Genomic DNA, 15,265 nt, shown 5'->3' on the forward strand with positions numbered 1-15,265 from the left:
CCTTACATTAAATTGATCACTATTAGGGAGAAACTAAGATGGCGGCATAGATAAACACCGGGAAATAGTCGCCCCACACAACAATTGAAAATTAGCCCAAAGGATGGAGCAAACATCGTCCAAAACAACAGGAAGGCTGGCTGAGTGTAATTTCTACAACTAGAAGAAAAGAAAAGCACGCTGAGAGCCAGAGGAGCTGAGGAGGCTGAGTGCAGAGGTACGCAGCGGCTCGCGCGCGCGGAAAGGGGGTGGCACCTGAGGACGAGCTGTCTTTTTGAATCACAAGCTCCCGACTGCTCTGATCTCCGGCTCCGGGAAGTCTCTGGGGACCCAGGTCTCATACGGGGAGAGGCTGCTCTCTCAGGCGGCAGCGGGCGAACTTGGGGGCAGATTTCCCTCGGAGGTGCTTGCAGCCATTGCCGGGACACTGAGACGCGCGACTCCGGGAGCGGAGAATCAGCCATTGCTTCTTTCTACGCCCTTTGACTCCCTGAGACCACGCCCCACCCGGGCTGCGGCAGAGGCTTTTGCATGTGAATGCCCCAGAACTTTGCAACCTGATAATTACCTAACTGCAGCCGGGCCAGCCAGACCCGGAACTTCCAAGAGAAGGCCCAAGGCCCCGCAGCGGCTTGCATTGCTTCACAGCTGAGCCTCTTCATAGTTCCTGCTGTGTGGCCTCAGGCAGGGGCTGAATTAGCACCTCCTTAGATCCAGGAGCCACTGTACCCAGTGGTCAGAGGGGGTCCATTCTCCCACTTCAGACACAGCTGCTTCCCACAGCCAATTGGCCTGGAGGTCAATTCCTCCCAGTGATCCTACAACAAGCGAGGCACCAAGAGTGCACCAAGAGTGTCCACCCCAGGTAACTGGGGAGGCTGAGCCACTGGGCCCTACAGGACACCTGGCGCGCAGGCCACTCTATCAACACAGGGAAGCAGCCAAAATGCGGAGACAAAGAAACAGGTCACAATTGGCAGAAACGGAGGAGGCCAGACGACTGGATATAGAGTTCAAGGCCACGTTTATAAGGTTTGTCAAGAATTTTATGGAAACCGCCGATAAATTTAATGAATCCCTCAAGGAGTATGGTGAGACCATGGAGGTCATGAAAAAGGACCAATTAGAAATTATGCATACACTGACTGAAATAAAGAATACTTTACAGAGATCCAACAGCAGACAAGAGGATCCCAAGAATCAAGTCAAAGATTTGAAATGCAAAGAAACAAAAAATACCCAACCGAAAAAGAAAAAAGAAAAGAGATTCAAAAAATATGAAGATAGTGTAAGGAACCTCTGGGACAACTTCAAGCGTACCAACATCAGAATTATAGGGGTACCAGAAGGAGAGAGAGGGCAAGATATTGAAAACCTTTTTGAAGAAATAATGACAGAAAACTTCCCCCACCTGGTGAAAGAAATGGACTTACAAGTCCAGGAAGCGCAGAGAACCCCAAACAAAAGGAATCCAAAGAGGACCACACCAAGACACATCATAATTAAAATGCCAAGAGCAAAAGATAAAGAGAGAATCTTAAAAGCAGCAAGAGAAAGACAGTCAGTTACCTACAAGGGAGTACCCATCCGACTGTCAGCTGATTTCTCAACAGAAACCATGCAGGCCAGAAGAGAGTGGCAAGAAATATTCAAAGAGATGAATAGCAAGAACCTGCAACCAAGATTACTTTATCCAGCAAAGCTATCATTCAGAATGGAAGGTCAGATAAAGAGCTTCACGGATAAGAAAAAGCTAAAGGAGTTCATCACCACCAAACCAGCATTATATGAAATGCTGAAAGGTATTCTTTAAGAAGAGGAAGAAGAAAAAGGAACTCTTACCATTTGCCACAGCATGGATGGAACTGGAGAGCGGATAAATACCACAAGATCTCACTTATTTGTGGAATATAATGAACAACATAAACTGATGAACAAGGACTGATCCAGAGACGGAGAGGCATTGATTGGACTGTCGGGCCTTGGAGGGAAGGTAGGGGAGGGTGGGGGCAAGGGGGAAAGATCAACCAAAGGACTTATATGCAAGCATATAGGCCTAGCCAATGGACACGGACAACGGGGGGGTGAGGGGGTGAGCGGGAAGAGGGGGGGTAGAGGGTACACATATGTAATATCTTAATCAATAAAAAATATTAAAAAAAAAATTGATCACTATTAGCACCTCTCCCTATAATTTTTCAAAGGTTTCCTTCTTTAGTACTGAGGTTGCTACTCTAACTCAGACCCCCAGTGGAGAAGAGAACTCAAACTTGATCTAGGGGACTAATAGGAATAAATATAAAAAGTTAGGGTTAGGGACTGAGGTATAAGGGCTGGAAAAGTGAACTACTTGATTTTGAGGCCCATAAGCAGAAAAAGATGAGCTTCATAATAAAGCAGTGACATATAAGTAATTAAGTATGACAACTGTTAGAGAAATATACCCAGGCTACAGTGGGAACAGAATTGATAGAGTGGTAAATTATCTTTGTGATGATGGAGGACAAGTAGCGTTAGAAAAGATTTCATAGAATGTTGTGGGTTTAATGTGTCCCAGGTTTAATGTGTCCCAACAAAAATACACATTGAAGTCTTTTTTCCCCCCACAATTTTAAATAACTTTTTTTTTTTCATAGTGTCTCACAGTGGAAATCAAGCCATCTTCTTCAAATACCTCACTCCAGTCACCGGGTCCTGCCAGGACAAGCATTTCAAAAGACTAGCTGAAATTTTATACTTCTGGGACTTCTGAAAGGCATGTGGCCTCTCTCCTGAGCCATTTGTGTATCTTCCTCCCTTGCTTTTTAAATGGCCTTTTAGAGTGCTGCAGGCTTTGGGCAGATCAAAAATGTCACAGAAATATACTGTGTGAAAGCACCTCAGGAGTAGATTAGAAATGGTGCGGAGAGTAATTACAACAAGAATGAGTCCAGTGGTTCAATGGGAATTCCAAAAAAGCATCCCAGCTCACCCCACTATATAAATCAGAGAGTTTAGAGAGGCCTAGGAAAATTAAGAAAAGAAGCATCGATACTTAAGGGCTCCCCTGCACCAAATTTCAATCACTTTGAGGTTCAAGATCATAATTTTTTCCCAGGAAAAAAGCTGAAAACTCCCTCTGACAATTCCTACTACTGAAATCATGATTTCTTGTTTATTTATTTTGTTCTTTAGATTTCACATATAAGTGAAACCATATGGTATTTGTCTTTCTCTGACTCATTTCACTGAGTATAACACCCTCTAGGTCCATCTATGCTGTCACAAAAAAAGTTTTCATTCCTTTTTATGGCAAAATAGTATTCCATTGTGTATATGTACACAGTTCTTTTATTCACTCATCTACTGCTGGGCAATTGGGTTGCTTCCATATCTTGGCTATTGTAATTAATGATATAATGAACACAGGGGTGCATATATTCTTTCAAATTAGTGTTTCAGGTTTCTTCAAATATATTCCCAGAAGTGGAATTGCTGGGTCATAAGGTAGTTCCATTTTTAGCTTTTTGAGGAAACGTCTCACTATTTTCCATAGTGGTTGCACCAATGTGCATTCTCACCAACAGTGCACAAGGGTTCCCTTACATTGAAGCCTTACCCCTGGTACCTGCAAATGTGATCTTATATCAACACAGGGTCACTGCAGATGTAAACAAGTTAAGGTCAACTGGAAATCTTGACACACACAGGCAGAAAGAAGGTCATGGGAAGAGATCAGAGTGGTGCCAAAGGTTGCTGGCAACCACCAGGAGCTAGAAGAGGCAAAGAAGGATACTTCCCTAAGGTTTCAGAGAGAGCATGGCCCTGATGACACCTTCATTCCAGACTTTTAGCTGCCTAAATTGTGAGGGAATAAATTCCTGTTGCTATAAGCCACCCAGTTTGTGGTAATTTGTTACAGCAGTCCTAAAAAACTATTATAAATAAGATAAGACTTCAAACAGTAGGTATTTATCCCCATTAGAGAGTGGAATGGCCATTTAGACAGAAAAACAAAGCTGCAAAGACATGAATAAAGATGAAATGTTTGCCTGTTATGAATTGTGGGGATGGGGAAAAGTTCTAAATAAAGATAGACAGCCAAGCAGAGAGCAGAACATGAAAGGTCTATCATACCATACTAAGGGAATTTGTGCCACACTAAGGCAAGTGGCAAGAATTAAGGAAATTTGAATGAATTTAGAAAGATGACTGGAAGTAGATACCGATCAATGGGGTTCAAAACTAAAGACAGGAAGACTGATTAGAAAAACATTTCAATAACCCAGATAAGAAATTATGAGGGCCCTAAATAATAATAGAATCAGAAGGGGAACCAGGTTTGAAAAATGATAAGGAGTGCCCGGCCGGTGTGGCTCAGTAGTTGAGCACTGAACTATGAACCAAGAGGTCCCAGCTTCAGTTCCCGGTCAGGGCATATGACTGGGTTGCAGGCTCCATCCACAGTGTGGGGTGTATAGGAGGCAGTCGATCAGTGATTCTCTCTCCTCATTAATGTTTCTCTCTCTTTCTCCCTTTTCCTTCCTCTTTGAACTCAATAAAAAGATATTTTTTTAAAAAAAAGAAAAATGATAAGGAGAGACCAACAGTACATGAAGTCTGAGCAGATATGCCTTGAACAACTGGATAAAGGACATAATAGGAGAAATAAGTGACTGTGAAGATTAAAATGTTCAGTTCTGGAATGCTGAATTACAACTGCCCAGAATACATCCAAAAAGAAATGTCTATTTACCATTTATAGATATATGAGCATATTACATAATATAATCCTAGGAGCTCAGGAGAAAACTAATGAACTGCAGAAACATATCAGAGTAATCAATGTAAAAAGTAACCATAAAGAGAAGCGCTAAGAGGAACCTGTGTTTAGGAGACAGGAAGAAAAGAGAAGTCTATGAAGAGGATGAAAGAGAAAGGTGAGAACAGTAGGATAAGGAGGAGAGTTTAGAAAGAAGACTAGAAGCCCCAGAAAAGTTGAGGAAAAGTTTCAACACCAAGGAAGAAGACTGCAACAAACACTGACTACAGGCCAAATGAGATTCAGACCAATAACGAGTTTATCTGCTTTGGTAATGAGGAACTGGTGGACTCTATTTTCTCACTGCAATAGAATATATGAGTAATTTAGTGCACAGTAGGCCTCAATAAATATTGGTTGGCTAGCTAGCTGATTGAATAACTGGGAAAATAACCATCAGTAAAAATCAAACATGGGGGCAGAGGAGGCAGACAATGAAGAAGGTATTAGACTAAGAGAAGGGAAGCAAGTTAAAAGACTAAAAGTCTCTATGTTCCTCCTATTAGTGCTGCCTTACCCAATCAATTTTCCTTGCATTCACCGCCCACTTCAATCCATCAGTAGAATTTGCTATTTTAAACTCAAAACATTTCTTTAATTCATCCTCACTTCACAATTGCTGTTTAAGTGACCTCTGAACTCACCTAATGACTTCAATAACTTCCTGAACTCCAGGCTTAATTCTCTCAAATTCAACCTCCACAAAACTACTAAACCGATTCTAATAAGGACAATACCTTATTATCACCTTGCTAAAAACCCTTCAATGACAATCATCAATAGGTTCTTATAACAGTAATCTAAGGAATCCTGAGAATTCCCTAATAAAATGCCATAAGATAGACTACAGCAGAGACCCAGCAGATAAGAATCCAGCCTATCCCTCCTGCATTATCATTTCAACCACAGTATGCTGAGCAAGCTTTCATTTGAAAAATAGGTTCACCTCCAACTTCATTTCTCTCTCTCTCTCTCTCTCTCTCTCTCTCTCTCTCTCTCTCTCTCTCTCTCTCAGTAATACAGAACTATGGACAACTCCTAGAACTCTTCGTGATTATCCATGCTTTCTTTGCCTTTGCTCATGATTTCCTTCTGCCTGGAACTTTCTTGTGGCAGCCTCCCTACCCTCACCCTTGTCCCATTTTCTTCATCTTGCTAAAGTCTACTTGTCCTTCAAGGCTTCACAAACATGACCGTGCCTGGAATACCTTTCCCAATTTTCCCAGAATGGGTAAGGTATCCATGTGCTTATGACATTATATTGAAATTACCTGATCCCTAGAAAACAGGGTTCTTATTCATCTTTGTACAATATATCCTTAGGAGATATTGAACAAATGTTTATTGAACTAAATACTCTTGTACTAAATTGATAGACATTCTAACACTGCAATCTCTCCTGCTCATGAGAATCCAGAAAAGTGAAAGTAAAAATTAAGTTAATCTTCACTAAGACTCTATTTCAAGATTAAAACACCTTTATTCAGTTTCTCATGCTCACATTGATCGATGTTAGGTAACAGCTCCATGAAACAAATAAGATCTCCTTAGCAGACAACTCAGTAATAGTTTCTCTATGACAGAAATGGGTCCTTTTATGAGCCTAATCATGCAAGAGATTGCTTTTTTTCTTTTCTTCTTTGATACAACTCCATTGCTTCTGGAACAGTGAGACTTCAGCATTCACAGAAACATGAAATGCAAGTTGCTACCTCGGTTTAGTAAAAAGACATTAACCATGTAAGTTAGTCCATGCCCCAGGGACAACTTGAGGGCTCTAGCCAATGATATCATAATTACTTATATATGTTAACTAGCACCATCTTTAAAAGCATGGTCCTATGTATGTTTATCCCAATACCAAATACCCAGGTAAGTATCAGAATTAATAAATTATAATTATCAATTAATAAATTATAATGAATTACTGACCAGTTATAACATATCCAGATGTTAAAAATTAATATCAAGAACAGAAGCAGTCCAAATAATCTCACTGTAACATGAAGGACATAAAGCATTTGTTTTATTCAATAACTTATCATTATAAAGTTTCCAGATATTAGAAATTCCTACTTTAAAATAATATAACCAGCCAAAAATTAGATTATTCTTTCATTGCAACTCTCAGTATTATTTCCTAGTTTAAAACTATGAATAAAAAATGCACTCACTTGAAAGAACAGCCTTCCACTATTGAGTTAAATAGGGCTAATACAACAAGTTACCTAGGCATACCTATTTTGTATGTATCTTCTGATGCACCTAGAAGAGACTACTGGGCAAAGACAGTGAGTGAACTTTATGGTACAATGATACTCTCACCTTTTTAAAGAGGCCAAGCTGGCTATGAATGGAATGAGAATGTAGGGTGAATTCCTTGAGAGCTTCACTACAGGAAAAGAAGTGCCTAAATGAAACACTCTTAGACTATATGGAGGAAGTCCTCTACACTCAAGATAAAAATACAAACTATGTGATCTGAATATACTTGTACCAGTTTTACCGATGATTACAAATTCCTACTTAAGTACCTCAAAAAAATTAACTCTACTTTCCACCAAAACTAGAAAGCCAAGTTGTACTAAACTGTATAAGCTAGACAATTAAATCTATGCATGCATGCAATTCTTTTAACGTTAAAGAATATATTTTAATAATCCCACCAAAATTGTTTTTGCTACAGTAATGTGTGCCTCCTACTTACTGGTATATGCTTACTAGAGGCCCAATGCATAAAATTCATGCAAGGGGCTCAGCCCTTGCAGCCACCACAGCTTGCCTCAGCCTTCACAGCCCTGGCTTCCTCCAGAAGGTAGTCCGGAAGGAGGTCCAGAAGAACAACTGGTCTAATTAGCATATTACACTTTTATTATTATAGATATAGATATACATTTATTAGTACTTCAGGTCTAAATTTCAGCTAAATTCTTTGCAAATATTACTTTTAGAGAATGATAGCTTTTTTAAAGATCATGTAGAAGCATTCATTTCTAAAATAAAAGAACAAGAAAATACTTAGCAACTAACCAGCTTTAATTTATTTTTCTGAATGACATCTTTGTTTTCCTTTTGGTATATCTCCATTTTCTTTTTGGTGTTGTCCAAATCCACATTGTTGGTTAAGTTGAAAACTACAACAGAAAGGAAACAACATGAAATATAGTTTTAGTATAAATCTTGCATATGTAAAAACAAAATTTTCATCACTGTAACTTAATTCAATCAGGTTATCATTCCTTAGAGCTCTATTTATATCCTTTTACCTACTACCTATTTTAGAGACTAGCTCTAGTTCAGCAATTATGTTTTCTGAGCCAAATATAAGGGAAGTGTCAGACTATCACAAAATACGTATGTGCCATAATCATATTAAATTTGATTTTTATAGTCTCCACTCTAACTTTAAAAGCATATAAAAGAATGCTTAAGATTTTTAAATAAAAAAACTAATTCTGGAATCTACTATACTGGTCAGAGTCAATAGTCAAAAGAAGCTGTGCTCTGGAAACAAAACAAAAAAAATTATCCAAAAGGATTTTAAAAATTATATACTTATATATAATTTATATTTTTTAAAAACAGGTTTTATTGACATTCTAGTGGTCTCCAACATGGCAAGTCACAAGCTTGAATTATTTTCCATCTAGTCTAGATCTGGAAAAACATGAAATAAACAGGAGTTGAAACTTAATGGAAAAGGTAAAGGATAAACTGGCACCAAAACTTAAGACTGAAATAATTTGGTAAGAGAAGCTGCTGAGACATGTTACCATAGTTGATAAATTATCTGTGAATTAGACCTGCCTGTTTAAAATTCCAACTCAAAATAATTTGAATTATAAATGCCTTTACTCCCTTCTAACTTTACATATATAAATCAAAAGGTTTCTATAATACTCTGAACAAGAAAAACACCTCTTTGGCATATATAAATTCACATTATAAAGTACCACCCAATATTCACCACTTAGTGTTTTTGCACCAGCCTGTCAAGAAGGATCCAAATCATTAAGACTCTCCTGTTCCATAATTCAATTCAGATCTCCCTTGGCTTCCTCTGTAATCTTTCTCCATCCATTATTAGTCCTTCTACACCTTCTCTAATTACTTACCACTGCTTCCTGCTGTTTATCCTATAAAAAGGTTTGATCTGTCCTAAGTATATTTTGTGTTCCTATAAATTCCTTCCCCATCTCACTCCTTCTTTTAACTAACAATCATCTCATATAGTTTCTAGATTTTTGGATTATAGAGTCCTATCGGATTTAAAAAGTAATACTGGAGGCCCAACACAAGGCTACCAAGTTTATTAAGACCATCAAATATACTCAAAAGACCAATCTCATCCATTTTTTTATTTCCTCAAAGGCCAACTTATTCAGAACATCAATTTATCATAATCAATATTGAAAATTCAGGCTCATTTAGGTATGTAGAAAAATAAAAGCAATTCCCAATTCTATTATATACAACTAGAGGCCCAGTGCACGAAACTCATGCATGGGGGGCGGGGGTCCCCTCAGCCTATCCTGCAATGACGCAAGCATTCTGCGCCCGGCCTGGCCAAAGGCATTCCGTGGCTGGGCGCAGAACGCAAGTGTTCCCCCCCGCCCCCCCGCCAGCTGCTCTGTCCCTACTGCCCAGAGGCCCTCCGCGGTTGCAGCAACAAAGCAAGCATTCCGCCAAGCCACTCATGGTGCCTGCTCTCAGCAGCCGGCCCCGCTCCTCCCCGGGACTGGGGGACTTCGGCAGGGCTGAGAGGACTGGGCACCACCATCTTGTGGCTATGGGAGCCACCATTTTTGTGATGGAATGATGGTTAATTTGCATATTACCCTTTTATTACATAGGATTTAATAACTCTGGGAGAAATGAGAGAAAATGAGAAACAATAGCCCTCTGGCTACCTTTACACCTTTTTTACCACAAAGTAGAAAAGTAATAATTATGGTAAACCAGGGAATCTAGCTAGGATGCAATGTAGGGCATTCTCCATAAATCATATTTTGACCCCAACACAAAACAGAAAAGGTGGCTCCAAACTAGCATTGGCCTTCACAAAAGCAACTGTGATTCGTTGACCTTTCCCAAACACTCACAACATACTCCCTGTACTTAACAGGCCATCCGCTAACCCATCAAATCACAACCTCCACCATCCTCAACATCTATGCCTACTTAATAATTTGATCACTTTTTTTCCCTCAGGCACTTCATTCTCTTGTTTAAGTTGCTAATATATTCTTCTAATCTTCCTACTACTACTCAAAGTACTCATTTATGTTTTCATCTCTGGCTCCTCTTGGTCTCTAATCTGTATGATTCTGGTTTTTGCACTCTTTCCTCCCTCTATGTTCCCTGGGCGATCTCATCACTTCCCAGTTTCAAACAAATAAATGCCAGGAATTGTTGACACTAACTCAAAGTACATTTTAGAAAACCAAACACATAATTACCTCCAAATTTGTTCCTTCTTATAAATTCTTTATCTGTTAATGATGGGGCTATCAAGCTAAAATGCCAAAACTTAACACTTCATTAAACTAATCCATTCTCCTTTGCATTCTACAAGCAATAGCTGCCAAATCCTACAGATTCTACCATCAAAGTCTCTTTAAAATTGCCCTATTCTCAAGGTACTCTGACAAATGACCAAACCAGGATCTAATTTCTCCTTGAATAATCCTATCTAATAAAAGAGAAACACGGTAATTGGCGTACGACCGCTACCCTTCCCATTGGCTAATCCAGGGTGATATGCAAATTAACTGCCAGCCAAGATGGCGGCCGGGAGCCAGGCAGCTTAAACTGAACATGAGGCTTGCTTGCTTCAGTGATGGAGGACTGCAATGTTCCCCGCATGCCTTGCCGGCCTCTGAGCTTGCAGTTTAAGAAACATTGTAACATATAGAAGCTAAACAAAACCCCAGAAACCAGCTTTCAGCGGGCTGGGATCTCAGAGCTGGAGTTGATACAGAGTTTCGATTATAGAACCGAAACAAACCAGATACCTGCTTTCAGGAGCGGGGGCCTAAGAGCTGGAGCCTCAGAGCTAAAGTTGGCCCAGAATAAAAAAAGAAAAAGAAAAAGAAAAAAAGGATCAGTTGGGAGCTTCAGTCCCAGCCTGAAAACAGCCCTCAGCCCCTCACCCAGACTGGCCAGGAACCCCATTGGGGACCCCCACCCTGAAGGGTGTGTGACCAGCTGCAAACAGCCATCATCCCCTCACCCAGGCTGGCCAGGCAACCCAGTGGGGACCCCCACCCTGATCCAGGACACCCTTCAGGGCAAACCAGCCAGCCCCCACCCATGCACCAGGCCTCTACTCTATATAGTAAAAGGGTAATATGCCTCCCAGCACCGGGATCAGTGGAGCTGAGAGGCCTCCCGGCACCGGGATCAGCATGACAGGGGGCAGTGCCCAAACCCCCTGATCACCCTGTGGCTCTGTGTGTGACAGGGGGCAGGGCCACAACCTCCCTATCTGCCCTGCTCTGTTCCTGACAGGGTGCGGCGCCCCAACCCCCTCACCCCACAGGCCCTGCTCTGTGTGTGACGGGGTAGAGCAATAACCTCCCCATTGGCCCTGCCCTGAGTGTGACAGTGGCGGCGCCCCAACCCCCTGATCGGCCCTGCTCTGTGGGTGATAGAGGGTGGTGCCCCACATCCCCCCCACGGGCCCTGCTCTGTGTGTGATGGGGTAGAGCCATAACCTCCCCATCGGCCCTGCCCTGAGTGTGACAGTGGTGGTGCCCCAACCCCCTGATCGGCCCTGCTCTGTGGGTGATAGAGGGCAGCGCCCCAACCCCCTGATCTGCCCTGCTCTGTGTGTGACAGGGGGCGGTGCGCCAACTCCCCTATCGGCCCTACTCTGTGAGTGACAGGGGGGAGCTCCTCAACCCCGATGGGTCCTGCTCTGTGCGTGACAGGGGGGAGCTCCCCAACCCCCCGATGGGCCCTGCTCTGTGTGTGACAAGGGGGAGCTCCCCAACCCCCTGATTGACCCTGCTCTGTGCGTGACAGGGGGAAGCTCCCCAACCCCCTGATGGGCCGTGCTCTGTGCGTGACAGGGGGCAGCGCCCCAACCCCCTGATTGGCCCTGCTCTGTGCGTGACAGGGGGTGGCGCTGCAACCTCCCCATCGACCCTGCCTTGAGTGTGACAGGGGGCGGTGCCCCAACCCCCCAATCGGCCTTACCCTGAGCGTGACTGAGGGTGGCATCGCAACCTCCCAATCCGCCCTGCTCTGTGCATGACAGGGGGTGGCGCCCCAACTCCCCAATCGGCCCTGCTCTGAGCCCGACCAGGGGCTGCACCTAGGGATTGGGGTTGCCCTCTGACACCCGGGAGCAGGCCTAAGCCAGCAGGTCGTTATCTCCCGAAGGGTCCCAGACTGCGAGAGGGCACAGGCTGGGCTGAGGGACCCCCGTTTCCCCTCCGAGTGCACAAATTTTTGTGCACCGGCCTCTAGTTTATAATAATCTCTAACTTCCTTTCTCCAGGATCTTTGCACCTTACCCTATATCCTAATCCCATCCATAATATACAATTCTGCCACACTAATATTTCTGAGACATACTCATATCACCTCCCACCTCTACCACCCTCTGCCATCCCTTCTTTTACTAGGGAAAAAAAAAATTTAGAATTCAGAACACTTCTGGCTACAACTACTGGCTATAACCTAAACTAACAATCTGGCTATAACTACTCTTTTTTTTTTTAATATATTTTATTGATTTTTTACAGAGAGGAAGGGAGAGAGATAGAGAGTCAGAAACATCAATGAGAGAGAAACATCGATCAGCTGCCTCCTGCACATCCCCCACTGGGGAAGTGCCCGCAACCCAGGTACATGCCCTTGACCGGAATCGAACCTGGGACCCTTCAGTCCACAGGCCGACGCTCTATCCACTGAGCCAAACCGGTTTCAGCACTACTCTTTTATCTCCCCTTCATAAAGACCTCTCTTGAAACTAGAAAGCTCTGCATTTCCCAAATGTCCTAACACTTCCTACCCCAATTCCTTTGATCACACCATTCTGCCTAGAATACCTGATCACCCTTCCTTACAAACTGAAAATATGCTCAATATTTAAAGGTCTACCCAAATACTTTTCCATGAAGTTCTCCCTGATCCCCCTAATGAGAAACAATGTCCTTGTCTCATAAATGTTGAAAACATTATTTACAGCTCATATAAAAACTTTCTACTATACATTACACACAAATACATAGCATTCATTACTTTTTACTTCATCTTGCAGTCAATGATCATATTTAATACAATCTCTGTATCATCCAGATATAAGAGAAAGAAGGAAAGGAGAAAATAATTTAATTATTATCTATTAGATTCCAAACATTGTGAGCATACTTCCTGTTTTCAAAGACAAACACTTTTAATAAGGAAGTCACTTCTACACAAATGAAATTAGAGTACTAATATAAGGCACTATATAATCTATAATGATAAAAGTGTAATATGCAAATCGACTGAACGACTGAATAGCAGAACAACTGTCCAGATGACCTTCTGGACGACCATGCTATGACACACACTGGCACCAGGCCAGTCAAGGCAGGTGCAATGCGATTGGTCAGGGGGCCCTGCCATCACCCCACGATTGCCCCGCAGAGGGAGACCCAGGCCACCCTCTGCGGGGCAATCGATGGGGGCACTCTGTGACCAATCACCCCAAAGAGGGAGGCCCAGACCACTTGCTGTGGGGTGATCGATGAGGGGAGGGGGGGCACTCCACAATCACCCCAAGAGTGAGGCTCAGACCACCGGCCAGCAATGCTGTGGTGGGTGTGTGGGGTCGGCCAGCAATCACCCCGCTGAGGGAGGCCAAGGCCAACCAAGTGATTGCACCCCACGTCTGTTGCCCGCAGAGGGAGGCAACCGGTGGCAGGGGAGAAGGGGGCAGCACCGCACAGATGGAGAACAGTGGCAGCGGCAGGGACAGGAAAGGTCATTTTAATTAATGACCTTAAGCTGCTGGCAGCCAGGGGAAGGAAAGCCCCAAGAGGCCCTGATCACTGGCCAGGCCTAGGAACCCTACCCAAGGGGTCCCAAATTGTGAGAGGGCGCAGGCTGGTATGAGGGACCACGTCCCCACATGCACAAATTTCGTGCACTGGGCCTCTAGTCAAGTGATAATAGCAAATCAAAAAGTATCTTGTGTCATTCATTAAATAATATTTAGCACTGTGCTAGTTATTTAAAAAATGTTTATTAAAGAAACTGTCCTTCCTTTTAATGGAATCAGCTACCAATTAACCCTTCTAAAATAAAGTTCTGATTATGTTATTCAGTCATGAGTCACTAAATTCACTCACTGCTTCTGAATCCATACTGCCTTGAAAAAAAATCTAATCTTAATCTCTCAAATTCCTTTTCCCTCTGTGCTTTGTGAGTTCTACAGATTCCTCAGAGCCTCTTCAAGAAGCAAAGGGGGGGTGGGGGGAGAGAAGAGAAGCAAAGGAAAGAGAGACCCAGGAATTCCAACCAGTGTGGCTTTCCTTCATTTGTACACTTAAGTGACTTCCTTCTCAAAATTTTGCTTGAGGAATACACTCTATAGTATACGTGTATGTGTTTTTGTGTGTGTATCAATCAAACATATATGAAATACATATGACTGGCACTATATCCAGCATTTGACCTAATTACATCACGTTAATCCTCCTAATAACCTTATAAGATAGGTACACTTTACAAATAAGCTATAAAGATATTAACTACGATCATGATATACAGCTAATAAATGTTGGAACCAGGTTTTTAACGTATGCTGATTCCAAAGCCTGAACCTTATCTACAATACTAGTTGTATTGCTCCTCTCAATGCCTAAAAACCACTTCCAGTCTACTTCAACTATTCCTCTGCCCAACACTTTCCTACCTCCATACTCATGATCAAAGGGCCCTTCTTAGTACCAATCAAACCCAGAACAATTGTGGATATATCTGACCCATTTTTCTATACCCAATATAATCCCCAGGTCTTCCTTATAATTCACTTTGCAGGTACAATCTCTCCATCCCCAAATTCCCAAAATACATTATCTAAAATCATTCTGATTGCACTTATAATTACTTTCAATGTACACATCTATTTGATCTACAGTGTTACTTGTGGGCAGATTCTAGGTCTGATATATCTTTAATACTCCCAGTACTTAAATTAAAAACTTCCAATACACACCCATTAGGATGGCCAAAATCCAAAATACTGATAACAATAACTGCTGGCAAGGATGCTAAGCAAAAAGAATCCTGATTCATTGCAGTGAGAATATAAAATAGCACAGCCACTTTGCAAAGACAGTACAATCCTGCAATTGTACGCTTTGGTATTTATCCAATGGTATTAAAAACTATGTTTACACAAAAACCTGCACACAAATATTCACAGCAGCTTTAATTACCAAAACATGGAAGCAACCAAGACGTCCT

The 15,265-nt window shown here is 42.3% G+C and overlaps 1 protein-coding gene across 5 annotated transcripts in view; it reads right to left on the bottom strand.

Annotated features, from left to right (window-relative positions):
• Positions 1-15,265, bottom strand: part of MNAT1 (MNAT1 component of CDK activating kinase) — a 217,440-nt gene that overhangs the window by 116,263 nt on the left and 85,912 nt on the right. For all 5 annotated transcript variants that reach the window (XR_013995958.1, XM_081090423.1, XM_081090424.1 and 2 more), the window contains exon 4: positions 7,832-7,935. Coding sequence is in view for 4 of the 5 variants with exons in the window: in XM_081090423.1 (XP_080946549.1) it covers positions 7,832-7,935 (104 nt within the window). In the remaining variant the exon portion in view is untranslated. The remainder of the gene's footprint in view (positions 1-7,831; positions 7,936-15,265) is intronic.

Source organism: Myotis nattereri, assembly GCF_964212035.1.
Source record: "Myotis nattereri genome assembly, chromosome: 1".
In the NCBI taxonomy this organism is placed as follows: domain Eukaryota; kingdom Metazoa; phylum Chordata; class Mammalia; order Chiroptera; family Vespertilionidae; genus Myotis; species Myotis nattereri.